Below are 27,679 nucleotides of genomic sequence, written 5' to 3'. Positions count from 1 at the left end.
CCTGTTTTCAATTTCACCTTCACCATCAGGTGGGCACAACACAGTCCTTTCCCTGCTCCCTGACAGCTCTCCAACACACCACCACTCCTGAACCCCAGTCTGCTAAACACCCCCCCGCCCACAGGAACCATCACCTCCTTGCCTTGTGCCACTTTTGCTGCACCGGGCTGCAGGAGAACACCAGGAAAGGTCCCTGGCTCAGTATGGGATGCCCGCACGCCATCTAAGGATTATTAAGGCTTTGAAAAATACTTTTTGATCTGGAGAATGAAGTTCTGAAGCCTTTGTTCGCCTAGCTTTTTGCACCGTTGGTAGGACCCAACTCTCCTTTCAAAAGGGCCTTAGGATCATCTGCACTACTTTCACACAGCTGCATGGAAAGTTGGTGTTGAACCAGCACAAGAGACATGCCCAGAAGCAGTAGCAGCAACTAAAAAAAATCAGGAAGAGAAACTTTGGTTTAAAATAAAATAAAATTGAAAAGAAAGAAAGAGAGAAAAGGTAAACACAGGTGCAAGTTGACTCACAAGAGGGGTATTTGCAGGGCATAACCCCACAACCCTGGAGATCTAGATCTACATTCCCGGCTTTGTTTTACTGTTACAACCTTCATTGCACAGGACTCAAAATCACTCTCATATGGTTGTTAAGTTTCATAAATAATGTGAAAACTATATGCAACAGATACATCATATTTCCAAAAAATTATAAGAAAAGTTACATCAAATTAAAAAGTAGCTTCATGAATGAAGATACTGCTCTAAGTGCACTTTCCCTGCAAGTGCAGCCAGTGCCTCAGCGCTGGATATGAAGAAAAAAACAACAAAACCAAAAAAATCAGATTAAAAAACTTAAGTCCGGTTTCAACCAGTCAAAACCGGGCCAAGCAGAAACTGAGTGTGCTCTCGGCACTGTCCCATGAGGGAGTCCCTATGATGCTTCGTTATCCAGATAGGTTTGTATGTCCTTGTTGAGACTGTAAACAATCCTTCTTTCCTGAACTGTCCTCTTTATTGGCAAAACAAAGTAAAATATTTTATTTTTTTTTTTAAAATAGAACATTAAAATTAACCCAGAAGAAAAGAAACGAAACACAGTGAGCTTGTTGGAGTCCATAGGATCTGGTCTGGAAGAGCTCGGAAAACATGTTCAGTGTTTTCTCCTGTTTTCAGCTGGAACTGTACCAGAGATCGGGTTACTTGGGGAAGAGGGGAACAGAACGAGAAAACAAAGGATGCGGAATAAGAGACCGTGGCCATCTCATGTGTTCGCTTCATTCGCTAGGTCCTCTATCAATACCTTAGTGTCACAAGCCTTGGACCTGGAAAAAAAACCAAACAGAAGACACTCACTGTTTCTGGGAGAAGAAATTCCCATTACTACATGCAGACAATAAAACCGCAGTGCACTTGGAAATCTTTCTTCCACAAAGAGGAATTGTTTTCCTCCACTGGAATTGTTTCACGCTCTCCCACTCTCACTGGGAATAGCAGAGCCTTATAAATATGCCCCAGCTGTCCCTCAGCATCCTCCTCCCACCGCTCTGCCCACGCCACACCACGCCGGCCACCTTGCACGCATGGACAATGCCCTCTGCGGGCTGCGCCGACAAACAGCCGGGGACCTCTGCGGCACTGCTGGGTGCAGTGCATCCATCCACCCCTCCGCACAAAACTCCACAAAACCATGGCAGCAGGCACTGCAAATCCAAAGGAGTGTACCTGCTCAATCTGTAATTGGGCTGCACAAAGATACAGCAGCTTATTTTGGAATACACTTGACATGTCTCAGTTCACTGCATGTCTGAGGGGTAAACGGACATGGTTGTAGGGAATTCGACCAGGCTTTGGCCCACATCCTCTCTGCATGAAGTTTTTCAGTCTCTAGCGGCCGCACAAAGACTGTTGGTATCAGTCACATCCATGTACTCTGAGCCAACACGGATATGAGACAAGCATGGCCCAAGGGCTGCGGCTCAGGCCAGAGCACACCCTTTGCGTGACAGCCACGGCCTCCTTTCCTCCCATCCACCCCTCCCATGTCGTGATGCAACAGGGGGATGTGCTGCAGGGATTGCACAACACTCCTGACATGCTGTGCTTCAGCGTCCCCAGGGAGCCAAAGCTTGCCTCCTGGCCAAAGGGCAGGGCTCAGCAGCTGTGCTGCTGGAGCAGAAGTGATGCCTGAACACTGGAGCACCCTGTGATGCTCAGAGCATGGGCACTGCAGTGAAGATAAGCAGTCAACAGGTTCAGGGCTGGGGTGCAAGGTGGGGAAACGTCTAGGCTGTAAGGAGGCGGGGTGGAAAGAAAAAATGCATGGTTTTAGATTTGGGAGAGGAAAGGGTCTGAGATCTCACATAGGAAATCTTAACCAAATGATAACTGAAATCTTGGAGTGGTCTGAAGCCTGGAAATGGACAGTTATGGGAACCTCTCTTCCAGGTTTGGATTTACAACCTCTGGCAACTGCTACAGGCTATTTTTTGCAGGAGGGAAGTTTTGTAAAGGGAACTCCCTTTTCCAGTGGTTTACCAGAACCCCAAGATGATGTAAAGGATGGATCAACCCTCCAGCAGAGAAATATTCATCTACTAATTGGACACGTCCTCCCTTTGAATGACTATTTTGGCTGAGATCTTCGCATGACTACCCAGTCCATAAATGGCCACCAAGCATTAACAACAGCTCTAACACATGATTTGGTTTGTTGCGCTAGAGGCGAGGCAAAACATACTGTGAAGCAAGACGAGGTCTGCGCAAGGACACGCTCTGGCTGCGCTTCCACTGTTTGTTCTTGCGGCGGTTTCGTACACCATCTTCCTGGTCCATCATCTGATCCAAGAGCGTCAGGTCATCAGCGTTGAGCGGTGCCACAGAGATGTCCCTCACGGCACGGAACTCACCACAGTTGTTCAGGTGCTCGTTCTCCAGACGGAAGAAGTTCCACACAAACCGTCTAGGTGGAGAAAAAGTGAAAATTATCAATTTGGTTCCACTTTTACAGGCATTGCCTGTGTTTAGCAAAGCACTGGCACACGCACCTAGATACCACTGACTGTTCTCACTGATCAAAGTGCCTCTGGGAACACACTGGGAGTACGGAGAAACAGCAAATGACTAACAGCAGCACCTGCTACAACATCTTTCCAACTCTCTGGAGAAGAACAGATCTGTCAGGCTCATTCACTGTCCTAACGATGACAGCCCTAGTCTGGACAGCATGGAGGCACCAGGCGTTACAAGCGAAACGCAACCTCCGCCATCTACATGAGTGAGGTTCAGCTTCAAGGGCTTTTACTCATCTTGAGAAGTTGTGGGGGTAGGTCTCCAGCTAGAGTACAAGTGTGTAAAGAGCCCTGAAACCTTGCAGGATCCAAATTAGTGTTTGGAAAAGCAGCGGAGATTTGAGAATAATTGTAAGCCTGAGAATCAAGTGAAAGTTCATCTGGAAATTTCAACAAGGTGATTTTAAGGAGAAATTTAGTAATAACAAAACCCTCAAGATCAGGTCTAGGTTCAGAAGAAACTGCAAATGCAGCATGAAGGACCCAGCCCCGCACTGCTGCAGAGCCCTCTACAGCTTTCTTCACTCAGCACCCTGTTTGGATTAAATGTTCCCGTTAGACCTAGTCTTCCATTTCAAGGACTGGTACCTTCCACGTCCAAAGAGCAAGGCACTTCCCACCACGCTGACGTTATACAAGTAATCAAAATGTAAAAGAGAAAGGAACTGTTCAGTCAAGCAGCCTTACCGGAATACCTCAAGTGGGGCAAATACAGTAGAAATGATGTCCCCAGCATACGGAAAGATTTGCATGGAAGTGAGGGAGATCTGGATGGTCCACGCAAAACGCAGGATCACGTCTTCTACAATGGCACAATAGTAGTATGCCTGAAGAACAAGACAGACAAACCGGACAGCTGATCGTACATGTTCTGCACAGAAGACAGACCTCTTCAGGCCTTCAGGAAGATAGAGAATTTGCTGCTCAACCACTAGAAAAGTGAACAGTATGAAATGATCTCTTTGAAACAAATGAACTCTACTGCTAGAAAATCCCAGCACATAGCATTCAGGAAGCACCAGTGGCCAATTTCAACATGCTCTAAACTCAGCAAGTTTTGTTAAAATATTAAAAGCCTTTCCTAAGGTAAGTGCAGACTGTATACTCACTTTCTGTGGGTAGACAATTCCTTCTCGAAGAAAGGTGTTTTCACCAGCATTTTTGTCAAAGAGACCCCAGTCCATCTTCAGGTCCCAAATAAGGGTATAGCAAGAGCTGATGAAATAGAAGATAATCCACAGGTAGAAGAACACTTGGGTGTCACTGTGGTTTTTAGCTGGAAAAGAGAAGAACAGCATACTTCTGTACAACTTAAAGCAGATTGCTTCTTAAAACAGCTACAAATTGGCTGACTTGATCAGTGGAAATAACACCCCTTTTATTCAAGTTCCGGGAAAATCAGGCTAGCTAATCTGAACCAAACCAAAAGCCTTAACAGGACCAGCTTTATATTGCCATTTAAATTCCACTTTCATCTCGTTCAACGTTTTGCACTTGGGATTGAAATTTGCAGTAATATTTTTATTTTCTTGAAACTCGTGGTAGTCCTGCCATTCTAACTCTGAACAGCAGGTGGAAGCTGAGGGTCATATTTCACAAAAGAGACAGGCTCGTACAAAGGAAAAAAGCACTGAGGCAGTGCTCATTTAGGAGGGTTTTGTAAGAGAATATTTTAGTTTGTCTAAATATAAACAACTGTGAATTAGTGCACTAAAAGCCTGAAAGAGGATGGGCAGTACAGGAATTTCCACTAGCCATTTCAGAGGTTGTGGTGGCAGGGGAAAATAAGCAAAAAGGTGGCAATACATTAACATGTATGTACAAATCCTGAAGAAGGCTCAGTACAGAGTTTTAAATGCCTATACAGAACTCCTCTTTGTGAAACACAGGACTGTGGGACCAAAGTCTGCTCACTTGCAGATATGTTTTTGCAACTAAGTTGTTTCCCAGTCTCCCCTGAAAAGGTTATGCTGCTCTCTCAATTCAGCTAGATTTCCCTACATCAGTCAGCTGGGTAAAAACAAACATCTGATAATTCTGTTTGCTTTTAATTAGCAAATCTGGGTCATAAAGTTCATAAAAATAAAACACGTTATAATGCTTTGCAAGGCTGAGACGCTTTGCATGTCCCTGCTGTCAGGATTCTTTCCTCCTTTCTGTGCAGCCACTGTAATTGCTCATTCACTGATTCTTTCTAACAAAGCCAATAACACTTCTAGTACAAAAAAGCCATAATGTTTCCAGTCCAAACCCAATGCCACGCTAAGTGACAGCACTGTTTTCCATATATGTGGCCTTAAAACAACAGAATCCCTGAAGCTGATCACAGAGGGAGCAACCGGGCAATTTGCCCTCTCCTTCCCTTTTTGTTTCTAACATTTACAATATAAGTGTAATGCAGCAATCTGATAAAATTAATGACGGTGAAAATGAGAGGCATCGTGTAAGAGTACATTCCTCCCATTACGCCTTTCAGGCTTCCTGGACATGATGTGCAGGATATAGGTCAAATACACACACTCATTCTCCTTTCAAAACACACCCCCTAAAGCAAACCTATTAAAGCCACTTAGGCAGCAAAGCCTGTCTGCAGTGAAGCTTCACATCAGCAGAGGAAAAGGACACGAGATCTGCTGCAGCTCTCAGGTTTGACTAGCTTCCCTGCTTTTGTGCAAGGTTAGAAGCCTTTGAGCAGTAACCCACATCCTCCCAAGGCTTGGCTTTACCCAGGGACAGGTCTAGCATCGCATCACCTGCCACTGCAGAGAGCCACGACGTCACCCAGGAGCAGGCACAGAAGTCCTGCAAAATACGTGCTCTGATGCCCAGGTACATTAATCCTGCTGCTTTGAAACCACCTCTCCCATCCATTTTTAAAGTGCAGCTGCCACTAAACGGGACACAGGTGAGCTTTTTAGAGCTTAGCAATTAATTGGGCTCTACTGCAAGATTTTATTCTCCCCCACCAGCTCCTCTGAAGCCTCAACTACATTATTTCAGGAAGAAAAGGCAGATGCTGACATTCAGTGACTCAGAGACACTAAGCCTGTTCTTTCCAACATTATTTTTAGCTCATTACATCTCCATGTTTAGTTCCCACTACCAGATCCTAAACAGTAATTCAGGAGGTAGTTAATGGGTTAAGTGCTTTCAAAGCATCTAAAACACTCCAAACTACCCTGTGAGGCTGCATGCTTCCTATCAGTAGCTTAGGCTTGAAGGTTAGGTCATGCTACCTTTTTTGTCTTCCTTAAGGACAGAATTCAAATAAACTGAGTCTTACTCCACATCTTCATGGAGCAGACATGGAGAAGGCAGTGCAGACAGTACCATCCATTGCCACGCCTTCGGCCACATCCCTGGCATGAGCCATGCCCTGCAGGTGCAGGGCTGAAGAGCAGCAAAGCGGCATTGCTGGGCGCTCCTTTGGAGTTCTCTGGTTATGGAGGGGACAGCCTGGCCCCGGACTACCATGTCAAACCACGTAAGGGGCTAACAAAACTGTATCCTAAGTTGGCAATTACATAGGAAGGTGATTTCAAAGGTTCATGCTGCTTAAACCTAAATTGCCTTAAAGGTTATTGTGTGCAATTACAAAAAGGAGGAGTACCGGGAAGAAAAAGGCCCAAGTAAGAAAACTTGTGGCATTAACCTCATCAACCTCAAAAGGATGTGCTTGCTTCTAGTTAGGTTATCATGGCCTCAGCTCCCTTTCCCTGCCCCTATCTTTGCAGCAGTCTTTTCAGTGGCACCTGGGGTCACGCTGCTTGCCCCTTGCTCCTGCTCGCTTTCTCAGCGACTGGCTCTGCAATGCATTCAGCTCCTGAAAAAATTCATTAAAAAAACAAATCACTCCCTGGTAAAATGCTCTAATTAGAACTAGCCTATTGTCTTTAGCCTTGGCCTTTGAGTCCCTTCCTTTAATCTCTTATCCTCCTTTTCCTCCTGCCTGCAATTGTTTGATACCTTCCTTCCTTCTGTCCTCATTGGTATTCAGCTGCTGTACAGAAACATGTTACTGCTCTAGGCAAGCAATTATATCTCAATCTCCACTGGCTGGTCCTAGTGGCCTTCTTCACTGCTGCTCAGGGGGCTAGAAAATCAAGGCATTCATATTCTGCCCAGAGGCTCCATCTATTCCTCGCCTGCCAGTTTTTCCAGTAGCAATACATAGCTGTGCATATGTATGATGATGTCAGGGTCTATTTAAGCAGGAACTGTTTCATCCTGTGTTTTTTCTTTGTTTAATGATGTGCTAGAAACCACCAAAAACCATTAGAGAGCGATAGTCTCAGGATGAGAGAAGCACTCTGGACACCTGATAGATCTCAACCTCTCCAAGAGGGAAAAAAGACCAAGTCTTCAACATCCCATGGACTGCAGCAACCCTTTGGCACACAACTGCCAGTCCACCCAGCCAGAGGTGGGTGAAGGACCTTTCTACTCGATGCTCCAAAGGGCACCACCATGTAGCAACTTCCTAAGCTACAGTTATTCAAAACAGCACGCGCAGGACAAAACATCGTCAGCACAAAACTCGACATGTAAAGTTGCAGGCGCAGCTTTACCCTCCCTGCCGATGGGCAGATTTCAGTACCTTAGCAAGTCTGCAACGTGGAGGTGTTCAGCTACATCAGAGGCTATTCGAGTTCGCAGTGCCATGCTATCTCCACTTGCTGCAAAGTTGATGGGAAGCAGCGTACCACAGGGGCCGTTTGCAACCTTCACCACAGAATTTCTATTAGCATCCTCAGTTTACCCTATAAAATGCAATTCTAGTAGATACTCTGCACAAATACACCTACAAATTGCCCCAGAAGGTCAACTAGATAAATAATGGAGGGCTTCCACCTTTGAACTGAAGCTGTGAATGGCCACAGTCCCAGAAAATAGCCAAAGGCACTTGCAGCAGCAGAATTTACTGCCTGCAAAAATATCTTGGATCCCAAACCCAGCCCCAGGGGACACAATATCTGACTAGCATTCTGAGAGAATAATACTCTGCAGAAATTATAGCCCCTTCTAAACACAGGCAAGAGAAAGGTTGCTTTCCATCAAGGATAGACAGCAAATACTATCCTGAACGCTGTTAATATTGACTTTACTTCCAAAGAATACTATCTGTTTACCCTGCTGAATTATTCTGGGGAATGTAAACACTATACAGTATTCAACACAGCAAAAATCAATGCCATGTATTATTGAAGGTCTGGATAAGAGCACAATGGCCCTCGATAAGCACTCCTGGTGTGTCAGCCACTGCAGCTGGCTGTGGTTTCTGCTGATGGTGAAAGCTGTGATACAAGCTGTAAGAAGCATGAGGTTATCAGGAAACACAGTCAGGTAAGCCCTGCTACGAGACAAAACTGACCCAGCCCGAGCAGTTCTGCCTCCAGCATCAATAAAAACCCTCTTGATCAAGGCACACCAAATTCAGTCTCCTTTGATGACCAGCTTTTCAATCACAGATTTAAGTGGAACCAAAACAAAGAAGTATATATTTACAGTGTGCTAGCCAAGCACAGATACTAGAGAACCGAGCATATACTTTCTGGCACCCAGTTAGCCCAGGGATGACATGTGCCCAGTAACTCCATTCCAGCACACAACAGGAGGGGGGTGACAGCCAGAAGTGACTTATCTACATAAGAACTGCCATCAGAATGACATCCCAAAGCATTTGTCTAACACCTTACTGATCGAAGTGCAGTATTACCGCTCCCTCAGTAATTGTACATCTTAATGAGGGAATAGCAGCAGCATTGCCTTTCTGCTCAGCCAGCACGTACCACTATTTAATACTGATCAATGGCAAAGCCATGACATGACAGTGGACTTAATGCAGTAAAAAGGCAAATAACCCAGCGGAGCACACGGAGGACTTGCCATCGTGCACTGATGGGCTTTGTCAAATACCAACCATTTCGTATGAACAACCTTCCCGTTAGATTCTGCAAACCTCTGCTATAGCCTCTGGGCACAATTTAAAGCGAAGCAGCAAGACACAGCGCAGTGAAGAACTGTCAGGAGGCAACATCTCGTTTCTTCTTCTAGTTAGATTCTACATTTGTAGAGCAGGGAAATCCCCAAATCGTGTTTTGAGTAAAAACACTCTGCAGGTTTGCATTTGGTTTGTAGGATGATACAACTGTGTCTAATTTCAAGACATTGCAGCAATCTCATTACTCGTATCTCACAAACAAATGTGATTTAATTGCAAACAGGAGGAAGCATATCAGTCATAACTGAGATTTGATCTGATTCTTCTTCTGGTGGCTTCTCTAGCATTTGAGAAATATTCTTGGGGTATGTTTAACTGCTACCTTGAGAAGGATGGGGTTTCCAATCTAAGCGTTTGCCAGCAGTCTCACTAATAAGAACATGTGGATTCACAATATGAAATAAATAGCATGGTAATCAAGGCCTTCATTGGACAATTTAGGGATTGGCACACAATGTCATCTACTACCTCTATAGTGCTTTGAGATCCCAGAGCAGATTCCTTCAAAATATAATAGCAACCACAAAAAATCAAAATTAAAAAAAATATTGTTGGATGATTGCATCTCCTAGATTTCTGCAGCACCAGAGAGCTCCAGACCTGCATACATTTGAAAGGAAAATCGCTTGCGATGTAGTCAGTTGCTTTTCTTAAAATGTTCCATTAAAAAAGGTCAGGCTTACCCCTCTTAAGTGCCCATGAAATGAGGTATCGGTAGGCCACCGTTTTTACTTACACCTTATTCATTAGTGTTCCCACTTCTCCAGTCACCTTTAACACAAAAGTGTATTAAAACCTATTAGTCCACTTTCCAAATCCCAGCTATTAAAATCCATCTCTCTTAGCTGCAGTCTTGAGAACTGAATGCATGAATCACTCAGCGGCAGGGTGCCAAGGTTGCTTCTCCTCCACGGCGCGGCTGCCAGCACTGGGAATGTCCCGCTTGACATTTGTAGACCTACAAAGCATGGGAAGATTTCCCTGTGGGATTTTATGCCTCATTTGTGCTGACGTTCAGGGTGTGGTGGCAGTTCCCGAAATCACTCTGCCTAACAACCCCTCCTCCCAGGCCCCCCGCCAAGCACAGGCTGCTAAGGTTGCTTCTCCTCCACGGCGCGGCTGCCAGCACTGGGAATGTCCCGCTTGACATTTGTAGACCTACAAAGCATGGGAAGATTTCCCTGTGGGATTTTATGCCTCATTTGTGCTGACGTTCAGGGTGTGGTGGCAGTTCCCGAAATCACTCTGCCTAACAACCCCTCCTCCCAGGCCCCCCGCCAAGCACAGGCTGCTGTCTCATCTTCCCTCCTCCACGGCGCGGCTGCCAGCACTGGGAATGTCCCGCTTGACATTTGAGACCTACAAAGCATGGGAAGATTTCCCTGTGGGATTTTATGCCTCATTTGTGCTGACGTTGGGTGTGGTGTGGCAGTTCCCGAAATCACTCTGCCTAACAACCCCTCCTCCCAGGCCCCCCGCCAAGCACAGGCTGCTGTCTCATCTCTGCTGTCTCATCTCACCTTACATGCTCACTTACCACAGGCTGCCAGCAAGCGAGCTCCTGCTGGCTGATCCAGCCCAGCCAGGGTGGTCCTGCCGCAGCCCTGCTGGGGTGCTCCTCACCCTTCCCGGCTCGACCCCGAAGCATCATCACCTGGACAGGTGTCTAAGCAATTAGAGGAGCTAACAAGCCAGTGTGGAGAAGCCAGACTCGCTCAGGGTGCCGCAGAGACCCACGTCAAAGCTGGGAGGAGGTCAGAGGCCAGGATGGAAACGTTTGCCCATGGCAATGCCTCCAATTCTTCACTAATGACACCGCCGCTGCTCTGACGGAAAGGATCAGAAAGACTGGCTAATGAACACAACTCATTACTGAAGGCCTCCTGGGCATGGGATGACAGGGTTTCAGACAAAAATTCATCCTAGCTCACAGCAATGTGACAGACTTTGCACGTTTTGGCTCCAAATAATCATCCTGATGGAGTTGCCAGGATGCTGTGCTAAGGCAAGCCACACGAAAAATGCAAGTATTAAGAAAGAAGCCAGTTAATCCCATTACAAACTTTGTTTTACTTCAAGAGGTCAATCCAAGCACTCTCTAAGGTTCTTGTGACACCTAAATCAAATGATCTGGCTTGCCACAGTACTGACAGCTCTTCCAGTGCTGAGAAAGAGAGGGAGAGATGGGAGATCTTGTACCGACACACAAGGGATAAACTAGGGAACAGGATCTCACAAATGCTACTTGTTTCATTCTTTCATGAATTTTTTTTTTTAATTTCGTTTCTAAAAAAAAAATTTGTACTTGAATTCTATATGTCCACTTATTTTGCCTTGCCCCGTGCTCTAGAAATGAAATGACATTTCTCAGTTGAGGTATTATAAGCTGCTGCACCAACGTCTGATTTCTGTGAAAGTCATTTTAGTCCCAGTTCTCACTGGGAACTGGGACTCAAGTTGTTCTTGTCTCCTACTGTAACCATTTAGGATCGCAGTTAATTTTGTTCCACCTACCAACAAATTCGCTCCACAGGGGTTGCACCCTGCAGTTTCTAATAAGGTAGCAACAAGGGCTAAGTGACACAACCCACTGTTCAGTACTTCAGCCGGCAGAGAAGAGCCGAGCTAAGGTGCAGTCATGTATCCTCCTGCAGCTCTCAGTGCAACAGTTTGATGTTACCACCACCCTCTCCTCCTTCCTGCCGTGCATCATCCTCCTCCACCTGGAAGTCATACCCCTCCCCAGCAGAGCTGCGGTGGGCCAGACCATGGGAGAACCAGCGATCCGTTCCAGCGTGAAGTCGGCTACGCCAGCCGGTATCACCACCGGTAACAGCTGAAGCCATCGTGATTAATGAGGAGTGAGCAGCAGTTACAAGACCCGGAAATCTTCCACTATATTTTCAAAAAGCAGCACATTTCCCATTCATCTTCATCTGGTCAGACCTGGTCAAACCTCTCTATTAGTAAGGGATGGTCCAACACCTTCCTGCAAAAGCCCATTAATCGAAGAATGACTCTTGCCTTGACAGTTCACATCTCTATTCCTTGGCAAAGCAAGGAGTTTCACAGTTTTCTCAGCCTTTAAAAAAAACAAACAAATTATGCCTCACTTAATCAGGAGAAACCTGTTTCTGAAGGGATGGTGAGAACACAGACAGAAGCACTACTCTAGAGACAGCCCTATTTAGTTAACTTCTGTATTTTTAATTACTGTCAATTTCCTGGGCTGTTTAATGAGAAAGCATGTGGCAGTTATACTATCTTAGACCAACCTAAGACTCTCCACGGCACTTCCAAGCTGATGACAGCTAGTGTTCAGCAGTCTCACTTGGAGCACCTGGAAAGGGCGTGGGAGCAGTACTGAAGAAGAGACACTTGCTCAAGTTTCCTGGCCACACGGATTAACTTTGGAATAATTTAGAGGTTAATAAATAGCTGGATACTACCCAGACCACAGTGATTTCATTGAATAAGGTGTGTAAATCAGACAGACAATGAAAGCTTGCATAAACCATCTTTCCCTTCAGTTAAAGGATAAAATCCCGCATAGCCAGTTTTAACCCAGTACTTGTACTTAAGCTCAGTAACACGTTCCTGAAAAAACCAAGGTAAACACATAAATACTTACGCTGAAACAGCAAATCCCACAAAACAAGAAAATGATGGAAGAGTTGAGTTGAGAACCTCAGTTCTTCAAGCACAGAAGCCAGATCTATATTCTGTGTGAGCCAGATACTTTTGATGACACCATGGGAGCCAAAGGCATCAAGGTAAGAGAAAATTGAGACAGTAGCAAACCCAAGAAGCATCTCATTCTACAAAGAATGAAACTGGAGCATAAATCACACATAAAGCTTAAGAAGTGACCAGCACTCAGAGTAGTACAACACAACTCCAGTTGCACGGTTTCTCTTAAGAGCCGAACACCTAAATACAACAATCCTGTCTTACAAAGGCGAACCAGGTTTGAGTGAGGAATGAAACCCAGGCTGGCTATTTTAGATATGTCAGCATATCCTGTTAAATGCAAGCACACTTTATACAAGAGGGGATCCCCGTGGAATGCTACCAGAAGCTGGACTGAAGTGGAAATAGCTGTACTGGTGCATTTGTCAAGGAAAGCGCATCTGCTTTTGGCAGAGTGAAAACACGGCAAAAAGTAGTTGTGTGTCAAAATAACACTGCACTTGGGGCAAATATTCTGCTGCAGACTCGGGCTTAATCATTTGTTTCCCCAGCACCACTTAGGTTTCCATAGGGATTAAATAAGGCAATATAATACTCAGTTGGCTAGCTCTGGGGCAAGGCTGCTCAGCACTACCAGGGAAATTAAAGCAAGGGTAGGAAAGACCCGGGGGCAGAGGCTTCTGCTCGGCCGTGCTGCGAGCGAGCAGGGACTGGCGGCACACACTCCAGTTGCTAGGTAGCTTAGAGTTACAGATATGCCTCATTTGCCTGTGCAAATATACTCTGCAGGACTATATTTACAGAACGCGGCCTTTGCTTCCCATTCCTTTGAGCGATATAAAAATACTGAGAATTCTTCCATTGGGAGCTCAGCAACAGTTGCCCTTGGGTTGCTGCTGTTGTCCCTGAAACATGGCCGTGTTTCTGAGCCATGGTGAAGTGGGCAGCTTGAGTCGGCACTCATCCACGCAACTGCTGCCTGCTCCGGTTTTATGTTAAGGGGTAGTGTCTCTCGCTTCAGCTTCACTAATTCAGGAGATGATAGCTTGGTGTTAACTCTGTAAAACTGGTCTAAGTCCCGGGACAACAGGATTGCCAGTTTGGAAGAGAAAATCTAACAGATCTTACCAGTCCAACATCCCAACTGCAACTAGAGAAAATTGCATTCTGCATCTAAATCAAACGGAAAAAAAATAAAGAAACAGCTTCTCTAAGGGAAGAAAGAATCAGAATCATGCACTGCCTGAGCAATATGAATTATTAAACAGTGGTATTTTGGGGAAACTGAGATACTAGTCAAGAGCCAACAGTACCCTGTGTTACTGGGGGTGATCCTTTGCTACAGCAGGTTTGGAGAAGGGAGTACCACATCTGACTAGAAGCAGCATACATCACTTAAACATAATAAGGTAGCATTTGAACATTTCTTTAATTAGAGCTGTTTTCCAACAAGCTTATGAAAACACAGCACAACAACACCGTAAGTGCACTCTGTATGAATTAGCTGGCTTTCAACACCAGCAAACCCCCCTAGCCACACAGTCCATCTTCACACAGCTGGCAGACACAAGCTAAAAACCTACAGAGCCACTACAAATTATTCAACGTTCAAATCAAGGGAGGAAGATGAGCCTTTACAGAGGGCTGAGATGTCCCCAGGACACCCAAGTGGAGAACAGGCACTGGTGTACATTACCTGACCTTCCAAGAAAAGGCCACCAATTACCCTCTTGTCCTGGCAGCCAAAAGCTGTCATTCCAGAGGTATAAGTCATAGGCTTACAAACACAGGCATGAAAGACTGTTTAAATAAAACTCTTGTTACCACAGCAATTAACAGGTTCGTTACTTACTGCAATTTAGAGCAGGTCTAAGGAGCAAGGATCTTTACCAATTTGACCCTTGTTTTGGGCAGTGCTTGCTTTCTCAATAGCAAGCAGCTAGCCCCCAACAGATATTTTGTAGGTAAGAGATCGGTGATTGTCTCTACCATCCTTAGGCAGACACAGAGAAGGTGTGGGCGAGCAGTGTGTCTATTTTCAACAGTAACATCACAACAACTTGATGATAGACCATCTCATTCCAAGTTAAAAAAGAACTGGGAATCTATGTAAAGCACATAGATAAAACTGGATTCTTAACAGGTACAGCATATTAGAAAGTGCATTTATGGCAGGATGGGAATAGGCCTACAGGGCTGAGAAGACACAGCAAGGTCTTAGGCAGCCCTCTGAAAAATCGCTACAAGCCTGTAACCCTAACCAAACACTGTGACATTTACAAAATCGGTGCTAACATGTAATTTCCAAAGGCCGTGAAGCTTCCAAATTTTTTTGTATGATACCAACAACTATGTGCTATTGACTCCCACTAACAAAACCGGACAGACAAAAGCTGGGAGTCACGAACATCCCTCAGCAATTGGAACAAGCCCCATGCCTGGCTCATAAACACCTCATTACAACCCACTCCCTGCCAGACTTGAAGAGCAGACAACAGTTATGTATGGCAGCAACGAGAACAAGGGTCAGCAGTACTGGCGCAGATGCAAACTTCAAGGGGAGTAGGAAGAGATCAAGTTCTTCAGCAGGACATTTTGACAGATGCTGGTTTTCCTCTTGGTTCCAAACCTACCCCAACCTTCCTGCAGAAGGCTCTGCCAGAGTGTCCCCCCCCGGGAAGGAGAAGCATCAGTCAGCCTTCCCAAAGCAAGCACTGTATATAAAAGCTTATAAGCAGTGACTATTGCCAGGCAATCTGTATGTGTCTCATCTCAGGGTTTGGCAGCGGTGACTAACTGGACTGCAGGGCTGGAACTGAAGAGCTGCAGAATGTCACTGAGCAAACAAATTAAAACGGGAGCAAGCTCTGGGGACACGGCAGCGGGGAGGAGATGCACAGAGGGGCCAGGCGCTGCATCCGGCACTGATGCTCCCACACCAGTTTGCATGTACCTCCAGATACAGAGCGCCTGACTTCCAGCCTTCAGCCAGCTTGCACCAGTGCACTTCCCTGCCATTCAAATGCAAGGCTTGACAAGCATTATTGGTGTGACTTCAGGCCCAGCTATGTCAAATCAGCCATTTCTTGGCCACAGGAAGGTTTCTAATAACCCTGCCACCCCTCCATAAAAACAGCATGTTAACTAGAAGCATGCCTTGAACACTTCTCCCTGCCCCACCACAATCATATTTCAGGATAAGTAATTGCTCACGAGCATGTGTGGTTGCTAAGTTCTGGAGATATAGAAGGCATATATTTTCAAATAAAAGAATACAGCTTTTAGGACTTCAGAACAATGAAAGGCAGGGTGACTGCCTGAAGTGCAGAAACTAAAAGCTTTTTTCTTCAGAACAAGAGCAGAATCGAGTAATTGTCGTTTCCAGGGAGATGGGGAACTTGAGGGATCAGAGCTCAATCTGCAGTTAAATGGATTGGAAACAACTCCCTACCAGCTGCAGAAAAAACATGGATAAACACAGAAAAATCCAGAGAGAGCATTTTCCTGGCACTGTGCACATCTCCCCCTGTTCAGGAATGATGGACCGACTTCATTCAGATGATCCAGGTTAGCTATTCACGAATGCCAAGGGAGAAGCATTTCCTATGTTATTCCTTTCCTCATATATCTCCCATTCCACCTCCCTTCACGGCAAAAACTGAGAGGTATTTCAGTTTTTTCTTTTTGAGAGAGAAACCTGGAAATTCTTTCTCACACTCCTGAAATGCAGTTCTAAGCAGACCACATACGTGAAAAATACCTAAAAGAAGATCTTAAAATACTCTTTGCAAGCTAGGCAGGCCTTTGCCTTTCCACTGAGATGTTTCACAGGTGCCAAAAGACGAAAGTTCATGCTCCAATGGGATGCCAAATTCTGAGCTTCTGCCATGTAAGAAGCAAATCCCATGACTTGCAAAGGATTTTCCAAAATAACCAATACCTTTGTGAGTGCTGTAGAGGGCTGCAAATGTCACCACAAAGAAGGTGGTGGAATATTTTCCAGCATTAACCAGATGAAAGGCCCGTTTGTTATCACGGTAACGGCGCAGGCACTGGATGAACCGCAACCAAGCAGGGATGCACTGGACAACTGCTCTCACTCCGTAGGAGTAGCTGTAACAAATCTGATTATCTGCAAGAAAAAAGTTTCAGGGACACAGAGTCAGTAAGTTTAAGAACTCCTGTCGTCTTCCTTTCTGCAAGAGTAATATCACTTGACGTGAAAGCAATTCCCCATCAATGTCTTGTACTTAGGCACACACATGTATGCACACACACGTATCCAGAACAGCGAGAAGCTCATCACCACAAAGTATCCTGACTCCCTTTACTCCATTAAGGAGGTATTCAGGTGACATGACATCAATAACAGATCCAGACAGATCATCATCTAACTCTTTCACTGCTGCCAGTATAATTAACATGCAAGAAGATTAGAAATAGTCTATTATTAAATTTATTTTGTGCTGTTGGCAGTACTGTGAACAATCGAATTAAGGATGGAATTACAAAAGGCCTTTGACACTGAATTTTTGTGCATAAATGGGAGAGCATTTCCAAACTCTGCAGGACAGCTCAAAAAGGCTTAAAAAATAAAAAGCAAAGCCAGGGCATAGCCCTAGCTTCAACAGCTGGGGTGAGAGACAATTACATCAGCATGACATTGTGTCACATCCCTGATGTTTGAAAGCCTTTTATTGAGGAAATGACCAGGAAAACCCCAGCTTTGCCTGGAACCTCCAAGCATGCCATATTCTTATGCTGTCTCGCTCAGCACATCTAAACCAAACACCCCACTGACTAACAAACATTTGTTTCTTATTCAGACTAATGGAGACAAGTTATTAGCTGATATTTATCCCAAAGCACAGCACTATCATTCCACTGTTTGGACTGTAGGAGGACAAGTTGTTATCCACTCAGTTGCTTTATTTATTTTATATATATTTATTCATTAAAAATAAAGTTACTTGCAACACTGTCTTAAAGGGAAAAGAAAGATCAGACAGATTGGAAGAACAAAGTGAACACTGATGCTTATTGAAGCATACTGCAAATTCTTTCAGACAGTGTCAAAACCATCAGACAACACGATTTGCCAGCAGTCACTGCTTAAAATGGAAAGAAAACAGCCCAATCCAGGAGAAGACAGGTACTATTTTGCCATTGGGAAGGCCAAAGTCAAAATTCATATGCCAACTCTGCGGCTCTTCTGGCTAGAAAGGAGAGAAGAGGCAGAGCACGCACAACACTGGCGCCACAGCATCAACTCTAATTGAATAAGGGGTGGCACTAACAAGCTCTGAGGAAGTTTCTCCATCCTCTCTTGCTTTAGGGTACTGTAACAGAGCCTGTAAGAAGCAGGCTACAACACAGAAAATTGTGGTTACCAAGCTCATGCAACTCATTTTCATGCTGAGCAACAGGAACAGGCTAAAAGCAAATACATGGTTAAACCACTATGAAATAAAACAACAATGCCAGGAAAATTGATTTCTCTTTCCAATCAAGAAGTGCTGTGACTAAATTCTTTGCTGAATATACAAGTCAGACCAAATGACTGGATTAGGAAATAAACACTGATGTGAAATTCCATTTCTCTGGATGGAAGTAAGAAAGGGGAGAATCTCTCTAATGCTGTGTTTACAAGACACGCCAATTATTTTAGTTTCCTATGTCATTGGTAGCCCTCTTCAAAACAGATAGATGATTATGAAGTTGCCTTGCTCAGTGTTTTTCAGGTCATTTTGACCACATTCGCATGGGTCATCAGCATTACTTCACCTGTATTTGCCAGAAGTCCAGCATTGTCCTCCCACTGAACCTCAAAGCTGTAGAAGCAGATCATGTATTCCAGATCCATGAGTATCACGACCAGGCTGTTGAGCTGATCAGCCAGCCAGAAATCTGCGAAGCCTACCTTGTGGAAGGGAGCAGTGAACACTCGAAACTGTCAGGAAAAAAAAAGGAATAATTCATGACATAGCGTCAAAGACATCTAAATGCAGTGGCAGGACATCACAGCATTGAACAAATACGGAAATAACAGAAATGCTTGAAGATTTATTGCTGACCTTTCACTCCTGCTGACAAAAAAAGTCTGCTCACTTTTAGTACAAATACATTCCTGCTTTCCTCCTCCTGTATGCAACTATTCATGTCCCCTCCCCATCTTTTTGGTTTTTTTACTGGCAGAAGAGCGCAGTCTCCTCCAACCAAGCTCTTTCCCAGAAACTCCCAGTCTCTGCGTAAGAGCTCTACACAGTTCCATTTCTCCCATTGCTCCTTTTTGATCAACGCTTTCTTTCAGGCATTTATGTCATGTCTATTGACGTCTTCCACACTTACCTTCTCCCTCACACTTAATGTCACTTAGATTATAGACCCTCAGCATGGCCATTAATCTGATCCTGGCTTGGTTTACTTAACACATTAGCTGTTCTTTTGTGTTAGAAGTTGTAAGAGTGAAGGTTGTTACTCCTGGATCTCCCAAGCCCTCTAGCAGGGAAAGAGTTAAAGAAAGGGCAGAAGAAATCCTATTGACTGTCAATTAGACTCCCTCTCAATCCCAGTCCACCCTCCCTCTAAGCCTTAATAGCAGTTTTGCTACTTTCAAACCAGACAGTTTTCATGGTCCATTACCTTTGATTACAACTCTTTCTACCTGGTTAGTTATAGGTACTAACGGCCAATTTCTCAGAGAGACAGCACCAGCACCACCCTGTAGTTCAGAGATTTATGAACCTTTAAATTAATGAAAACACAGGCTAACACCGATCTTTTATATTGTTCTCCTTATGAACCTAAAGAGTACACAGTTACAGAAACCCAGGAAGGGACTGACACATTCCCATCAGCTTGTAATGCCAATTTAAGGCTCTGGTCCTAAATTTCAAAGCCAAATAGGGGATTAAGACTTAGTGGCACTAAACAGCAAATGTGGATCTTGACTCAGAAAGCACTACACTCAGGTAGGACAGCACCTATTACAAAGGCTCGAACAGGGCCAGCCGTTTGGGAGGTCTGTCCTCAGTCAAAGCAGTCCAGCTGCAGAACAGCTTCTGCAGAGGTCAGAGAAGCCACGCCAACCTTCCTTTTCAAAAGGTCCTTCCTCAGTTTTACCAACACTCCCTGATACTATCTTTACCTGTTTCATCATAGACCTTTTTTTTCTGGAAACAAAGACTAACTAAAACGAAAGAAATGTGAAAACAGCTTTTCAGATAGATCTCCCTGAAAAAAGAAGAAATTAATAAAATCCATGTTGTTACTTAATTTAGGGAGAGACGCTTAGGCACTGCTAGATGACAGCATAAAACTTTTAAGAGAGTAGAAGCTTTCCACCTAAAGGTTACAGCAGACGACGAGTCAGCAGATATGTCCACAACCTAGCTAAGGCACTGGTATCTCAGTCAACTATCCTCAAGAACCTAAGCTGCCATTTGAACCCTCCTAACCCCACACGTCAGACACCGTGGTTTCCGACTGCTGCCGCACGCTGCCCCGGCACAGCTGGAGTTGCAGCCCAGCTACCAGAGGATGCTGGCAGTGGAGGGCTCTGCCTGCTGGCAGGTACCACAGGCAACTCCTCACTTCCCAGTTGAGAAGTGTCTGCAACATCCTCCAGTGAAGATGGACCGCAAGAATAAAGTCATAAAACACCAAAAGCTGGAGTTGAACCTCAGTTTCAAGTAATTAGTTGCAATTATATATCAAGAGTTCCACAATCCAAGCACAAACTTCCTGGTGCTGATTACTGCAGTTTTAATAGGTGCTGAGATAGCAGATATTTGAGCTGGAGCTAAACACTTCCTAGATTTTTACCTCTCGCAAACAGGCTCCGTACAGTTGTTTTGCCATTTCGGCGCCCTGCAGAGAGCGTGGGCATGCAGACGCTGTGCTATCCCCTGTGCTTGGATCCAATTCCTCCCGGTGAGCTGCTCTCCTCTGCCTACACAAGTGCACTTGTGGGCTTCTCATCCAGCAGCAAAAGGGCAAAGAAGGATGCCACGTAGGCAAGAAAGAAGAGCCTGGCATGGGAATTAAACTTACTACTGGCTAAATAACATTTTTTTCATTCAGAGGAAGATCAATTCAGGTGCAACTTGCAGTCCCTCAGGGATTATCAAAAGAGATCCCTCTCATGAGTACCAACAAGCAGTTGGCGATGATCACAGATGGATGCAGTAAACCTCCTAGATCCATCAGGAAATGCTAAAACACACTGAAGTACACTCCTGATTTGGTTCTAGAAAAATTGAAGGTGCCAGTAATGTTCTGCTACACCCGATATATCAGACTTCATTTTGGCTGGAAATGAAACATATCAAGCATGCGAAGAAAAGCGCTCACCAAACCAAAATTGGTGTGAACAGCACAGTTCTAAGAATTGCACTATTTAAACCTCCTTTCACCCAGATAGCTGCTGGCGACTGCAAGGAGAAATAAAATACACCCAGCCGGCCAATTACATGCAATAAAAATTAGAAAAGCCTAACAGCTACTCTTTATGTGGTTCTAATGGCCTTTTTTTAACCCTTCCCCCTTCCGCATAACACACAGTCAGATGTACTGTGTCATTTTCCACCATTAAGGTGATCTTGCATTTTGATGAAGCTTTTTTCCCCAGGAGACCCTGGGATGAATTGGCCTATGCACGCTCAAAGATATGTCTGTATCACAGACTGCAGCACAGTCTAGAGATAGCTGGGATAGAGCAGGTACTGGAAGTTAAGAGCCCTGTGAAGACTGAGAATCTTACTCGGTTAAGACATTAAAGTAAATTAGCACAGATACTGCTCACATGGTTAGAGCACTTCCAGTGCTTCCCCTAGCACCAAAGGACAGCAGTAAGACTAATGAGGCTTGGGACTAAAGGTACATCTATGAGAGATGGCTGAATGCTGGAAGGCAAAAAAGGAAGAAACCGAAATAGTAGTAAGCTAGCGAATCAAATAAGAGGTAAGCGCACTGAGGTTAACTAGCTGCGTGCATACCTGCACGCACACGCTTGAAGCGTGATTCTACATCTTTGTCATGTTCCAGATAAAGTTAATTGTTTTAATTGGCATTAAAATGATTCTACGAATAACATCAGCCAGCCAAACCCTCTTCTGGTTGATGCTCTCAGAGGAGTTCCAGCAAGAACAAGGTATCGAGGGAACCATCTTGATTAAAGTCAATTTAAAGGGCATACAGGGTGGGGATGAACGTGTGAAATAGCCATTTGGAAAGAAACTGATGAGCCATCCAACAAGTTTGAAAACTGTTCTTTTGGAGCTCCCACCTATAGCTGGAACACTGAAGTAGCACATGTATTTACATTCCATTTACCAGATTTATCTTACCAGGAAAAGAGGAGCTGGGTCAAAAATAAATAGTTCTGCTTAAGACCACAAAAAGGTTTGCTGAACCACATCCCCCCCACACACCTATGAACATAATTTCATAAGCAGTAACCTTTGCAAAGGTTCCCTCTCCACCAGTGAACCCTCTCAATGTCGGTGCTCTCCCAGTTTGGGCTGAGGAGCATCCATACAGCTTTGCCTTAGAGCACTGTAACCCTAACCAAACTGTTCCGCTGCATTCAGGAACAAACAAGCAAAGATATGAGTGTTTCTGTATGTGCAAAAGTATGTATACAGCTGTCTATAGGAAGATTAACAAGTAGCTACCTGCAATAGGAAAGTAATGACAGACTGGTACAGACAAGCAGAAGTTGCTTCTGTAAACCCATACTCAACAACCATTTGCAGTCAATACCTTATCTGGTCTGCTCTATGAATACACAGTGGTATAAGCATCCCTCTTTCCTGAAGATTAGTGACACTTGTATATACTTAACTGCTACTGCTCAGCTACGGCATTTTTAAAAATTTATTGATTTAAATCAGGTTTGAGACTTACCAATAGTTTGAGCAGCCAAAAACGGGACTTGTAATATAAGGTTTTGGTAGGGTTGATGAGAAAAAGCAACATGAAGCCGTACAAGATGAGTGGATTCACCTGCATAGGGATGTAGGTGAATTTACCATATATACATGCCAGCAGGCTCAGGCACCACAAAACCCCCAGGAAACCAGCAATCTACAGAAAGATAGAAAAAACACATAGATACCTTATGAAAATATAGCCCCTACAATGAAACCTACAATGAATTCTCAATAAGAAAAGATGAATACACAGTGGTATAAGCATCCCTCTTTCCTGAAGATTAGTGACACTTGTATATACTTAACTGCTACTGCTCAGCTACGGCATTTTTAAAAATTTATTGATTTAAATCAGGTTTGAGACTTACCAATAGTTTGAGCAGCCAAAAACGGGACTTGTAATATAAGGTTTTGGTAGGGTTGATGAGAAAAAGCAACATGAAGCCGTACAAGATGAGTGGATTCACCTGCATAGGGATGTAGGTGAATTTACCATATATACATGCCAGCAGGCTCAGGCACCACAAAACCCCCAGGAAACCAGCAATCTACAGAAAGATAGAAAAAACACATAGATACCTTATGAAAATATAGCCCCGAAACCTACAATGAATTCTCATTATAAGAAAAGGGAGAGCAGTGCTCAATGCTGTAATCTAATCAGACTTCCGCAACTTCCTCTTCTAATTGTGTTAGAACTCCTTGCCAGGAAACGGCGCAGGGTTTATCCTCCCGATACACTGCACTGCTCAACCACTCCTACAGTCTATTCTGTTTACCTCAAAGAGATGTTGATGGGACAAGTTGCTGCGAGGATTGAGTTCGAAGATGAGGACGTGATTCACTCCAGCCTGTCTCCAGCCATATGTGTTGATACCCAGGAGAAAGAGGAATTCTATCAGGAGAAAGCCACCTCGATAGATTCTTACCAGTGGCCACACATTTGGTCCATCTATAAAAGCCACACCTGGCAAAGACAAAAATGAAACGACCTTAGTGATAGCACAAGTCCTGTCACAAAGCAAAGCTGCGCTCTGCTGCTTTATGCTGGCTCTCAGATGCTCGGCTGTACCCCATGAAAACAGGGTGCGCTCGTACACACCTGTGTATTGCAGCAAGTGGAGGGCTTTTTGCCTAGCCTGTCAGAGGATTTAGGAGTATTCTGGGGAAAATGCACTCTCCAGCTGGTGTAGTCGGGTCATTAGCAGCATCTTAAGTCCCCTGTGTCACACTACAGGCACAAGGTTCAGCACTAGCATAAATTGTGACTATATGCACTTAAATGTTCTGGTTTAATGGAGATGAAATCCCAACAGACAGATACACAAATACTTCAGCTCCCCACAAAACCAAGAAGCACCATTTACAGCATTTAAAACAATGCTAAACTGCGCCTAATCACTGAACTCAATACAACTGTAATGTAATACATATTCATAACTAGCAATATAATATCCAGCCGCACCCAAACAGAAAACCCAACATAAGGCAGCAATACTGGAAAGCCTGTTGCTTCCTTTGTTCAGTCTTCAGGGTTTTGGAAACAAATTTGCTTAATTGCAAACAGTGAGCAGCCTTATACAGCAGAAGCTTTCTCTAGCACAAGCGTCTCTGCAAAATACTGTCCCCCGGTTGCCCAATATGGGTTTTATGAGAAAAGCACAAATAAAGTACAGTTATTTGAATCCTCATTTTCTATTTCATTGAATGTTTCTCACCCACATGCTTTTTAAGAGGGGAAAAAAAAGAACACGCAGTTTTACAGAATTGATGTTGAGAATTTATTCCCACAAACCTTCCTGTCTAAATTACAGCCCCAAGTTTTTCAAACTTTTCTTCAGAGAAAGCATATCCATAAGAAGTTTCATGTGTTCAGCATCTGTACTTTATACTACATAAAATTATGGAGGAAAATTGTGCAAGCAACAATGACTCAAGAATGGTTGCTTTAAATTTAAAACTTAAAGAGACTATTGGATTCAGGCAAAATAGAGTCAAATTTTGGACAGAAACGACAGACACCCTGAAGAAGCTGAAAGAAATGACTCTTAAATATGGAATTGCAAAAGCAGTATTTCAAATTTTAATCTGAAATGCCTGCAGACAAAACCAAGGGAGGTGCTTCCAAACAGGACAGAGTAGCCCCAAAAATGCTGAATAAGAATTGACCAGACAGAATAGGACAGATGTGCTGTGCGCTATTCGAGACAGAACACCCAAGCAAAGGTTCATCCTGAGGTGAACACAGTTCAATATGACAGTATAGCATATGACTTCCAAAGTTAATGCCCGCTAATCTTATTTCTGGACTCCCAGGGTGGTAGAGGACCATAATCGCAGTGTGGAACAGCAGCTGGTTCTGGAGAAAAAGCAGACACTGAACAGTACAAGCAGCTGAGATACTAACACACAGAAGCTAAGAGTATTTCTGTATATTCTCTCCTCTGATATGAAGACCCTATCTAGTTTAGCTTCCGCAGTGTAAAGGCTAGATTTGATTCCCTTTTCATGTTTCCTAACTGCACCATTTTCTTCACTACAGCCGAGCAGTTTGACTGAAGACCCTCAAGGACCCCGCTTGCAGGGAAGTGCCCAGCAAAGGTGTATGAGGTCTCAAAATGGTGCGACCCAGTCCAGGGCTCTGTACTACAGCCCCGAGGCAAAGAGATTTTCCATTCATATACTGTTTCCACCTATCTCCAATACAAGCGAAGTCACCTCCTAGAGTCAAGCAAGTACATGACACTCAATCAGCTCATCCCTTCAGCAAGCGCAGGCTCTGAACAAGGTGCTTAGAGAAGAAGATGCTCCTGGTGACAAGCCCAATGGCATCGCAGCCTAATTCTCAAACAAGAGACAGGGCACTGCTGCAGCAATAGTCTTGAGATTTTGCATGAAATCTTACAAGTTTCTGGTTAATAGAACACACGCCCATTTCCATGAACTTTCAACCTCAATTACACACTAGCTTGGCACCTAGGAAAGCTGATACAGAAACAGTGAGGCCTCAAAATTCGTCCTCTTTAGGGTGACGCCCTCCTGGGATCCACCTGTAGCATTTGCGGCCTTTAACAGACCCCAAGTTACTATGAACTCACCTCTGTAAAATGTTGCTGTTCTAGTTTTAAAATCAGGCAATACAGAAGTGGTTTACTATCAGAAGTCACATTCTAATGCTGTTTCATGGATTCTACACATACAACACTAAAACCCTATCTTACTCAATCAAATCATAAAAACAATTTGGCAAAAGTAGCATAGAGGTTAGCAAAGGAATATCCAATTAAAAACAAAACACTTTGCAGTTAGAATACAGTTTTTGTCCAATATGTGAAGTAACGTACAGATATCAGATCATGTCTGCTGATACAAACGTACCTATTATTCACACTAGTTTTGTAAATTCTGCTTTAGAGATATAATAATTTTTATGAATTCATTCTCACAACTGTTTCACTTTTTCATTCTTAATACTGAGAGATAAAGCAAACAACTGGTTTCAATCATGTTTACATCTCACACAGATCAAGCATGTAAGTTACAGGAAAAAAAAAAGATACGATGAATAAAAAACAGCTTCTACACATTAAATGGACCCTTCACACAGATGGGTCAACTTTCTGCCTCTACCACTGCAACACCAAACGGGAAGGACTGCAAACAACTTCTCAAACAGAGAAATTTTATCCCAAGAGATGACTGGGTCCAGTTACAGAAACATCTGATTAAAAATTCTTTTAAGTCAAAAACACAGACAGGGGCTTTCCCTAATGCAAGAACTCATACGCTGATTTGTTAAGCCTTTTCCTTTGTACTGCTTAAGCAAGTTACAACACTACTGAAATCACACACACAATTAGTAAAGCTGCTTGTGATTAAGCACTGTATCTGGATCTACAGTACTAACATGGCTTTTACTCTAATCAGAGTCCAAACGCAGAAGACACAAAGCAGAATAAAACCAAGACCCAAGATAGGCAATCATTTATTGTAGCTTTTAAACAATCTTGCCAAAATCTGCCAACAAGAAAAATTCAATTAATTCCATTAATAGGCACCAGGCATTGAAATCCTAGAAATTTCTACATGAAAATGTCCCAAGTGGCATGGTGATCACATGGCTCTATGCCTGGTCTCATTCTCTGTATGGAGTCAGTGCCATGCAAAACTTAAAATTCTACGAGCACCTTTCTCAAGGTGGGCGAGGGCTGTGTGTTCACAGAACGATAACAGAAATCTGTCTTTATACATGGATGTTGCACCTCCAGAATATCCCTCCAAGACCAAGGAGGAAACCAGGAGAACAAACCATAATAAGTTCAAAGTCCAAAATCCACATATATAACACGAGAAAAGCCACAGCCTGTTACTGAGCAGAACTAATAATTCACAAAAGTGTGATCTGACTCAGGCTGATTTAACCCAGAACATCCTGACCAACCCAGTTCAGATCCAGGCGCTCACTAAGTGACGAGAAAATATCCAAACCAAGGTATGGCAGCCAGCTGGGCCCAGCCAAGGATACCCACCTGAAAGTATGACAGTGACGTTCAGTGCAATGAACAACCCACAGAACAATCCAACCCTGAATGTAGTCCAGGCTGGTACAGGCTGTGAACAAAGCAACGGTGGAATTAAGGCGGAGTAAATAGGTTATCAGCAAAGTCAGATTAATTTGCAGAGTAAATTTAAAATCAGGGATACAATGTTCTGATCTCTGATCACACTCTTGCTCTTCAAGTAAGGTTTTTTTAACTGAAAATGCTGCATAATATTCTTGCCTATATTGTTGCCATGTTGAAACAGAGCTTGGGCATCTCAATGCCCTTTGAAAAATATTCCAGACCACACAAGCACTAAGCATATGTTATTAGCAGCACAAATTTCCTTTTGCTATTTATCTCATCCCTTGTCTGCATGCATTAGGAATAGTAAGTAAGCTATTTCCACATCTTCCAGAACTAAAGCAGATTATGTGACCGTGCCCCC

At 44.0% G+C, this 27,679-nt stretch overlaps 1 protein-coding gene across 1 annotated transcript in view; it reads right to left on the bottom strand.

The window, feature by feature from the left end:
• Window positions 1-989: 989 nt before the first annotated feature.
• The window catches only part of XPR1 (xenotropic and polytropic retrovirus receptor 1), a 105,348-nt gene continuing 78,658 nt past the window's right edge, over window positions 990-27,679 (bottom strand). The window contains exons 6-14 of the mRNA XM_009275882.1: window positions 27,220-27,301; window positions 23,470-23,657; window positions 23,059-23,238; window positions 18,543-18,708; window positions 16,699-16,890; window positions 4,177-4,343; window positions 3,755-3,894; window positions 2,737-2,958; window positions 990-1,321 (exon numbers count right to left, since the gene is read on the bottom strand). Coding sequence (XP_009274157.1) covers window positions 1,261-1,321; window positions 2,737-2,958; window positions 3,755-3,894; window positions 4,177-4,343; window positions 16,699-16,890; window positions 18,543-18,708; window positions 23,059-23,238; window positions 23,470-23,657; window positions 27,220-27,301 — 1,398 coding nt within the window. The 3' untranslated portion in view covers window positions 990-1,260. The remainder of the gene's footprint in view (window positions 1,322-2,736; window positions 2,959-3,754; window positions 3,895-4,176; window positions 4,344-16,698; window positions 16,891-18,542; window positions 18,709-23,058; window positions 23,239-23,469; window positions 23,658-27,219; window positions 27,302-27,679) is intronic.

Source organism: Aptenodytes forsteri, unplaced genomic scaffold, assembly GCF_000699145.1.
Source record: "Aptenodytes forsteri isolate BGI_AS27 unplaced genomic scaffold, ASM69914v1 Scaffold289, whole genome shotgun sequence".
NCBI lineage: Eukaryota > Metazoa > Chordata > Aves > Sphenisciformes > Spheniscidae > Aptenodytes > Aptenodytes forsteri.
This window is presented reverse-complemented; position numbering and strand designations above follow the sequence as displayed.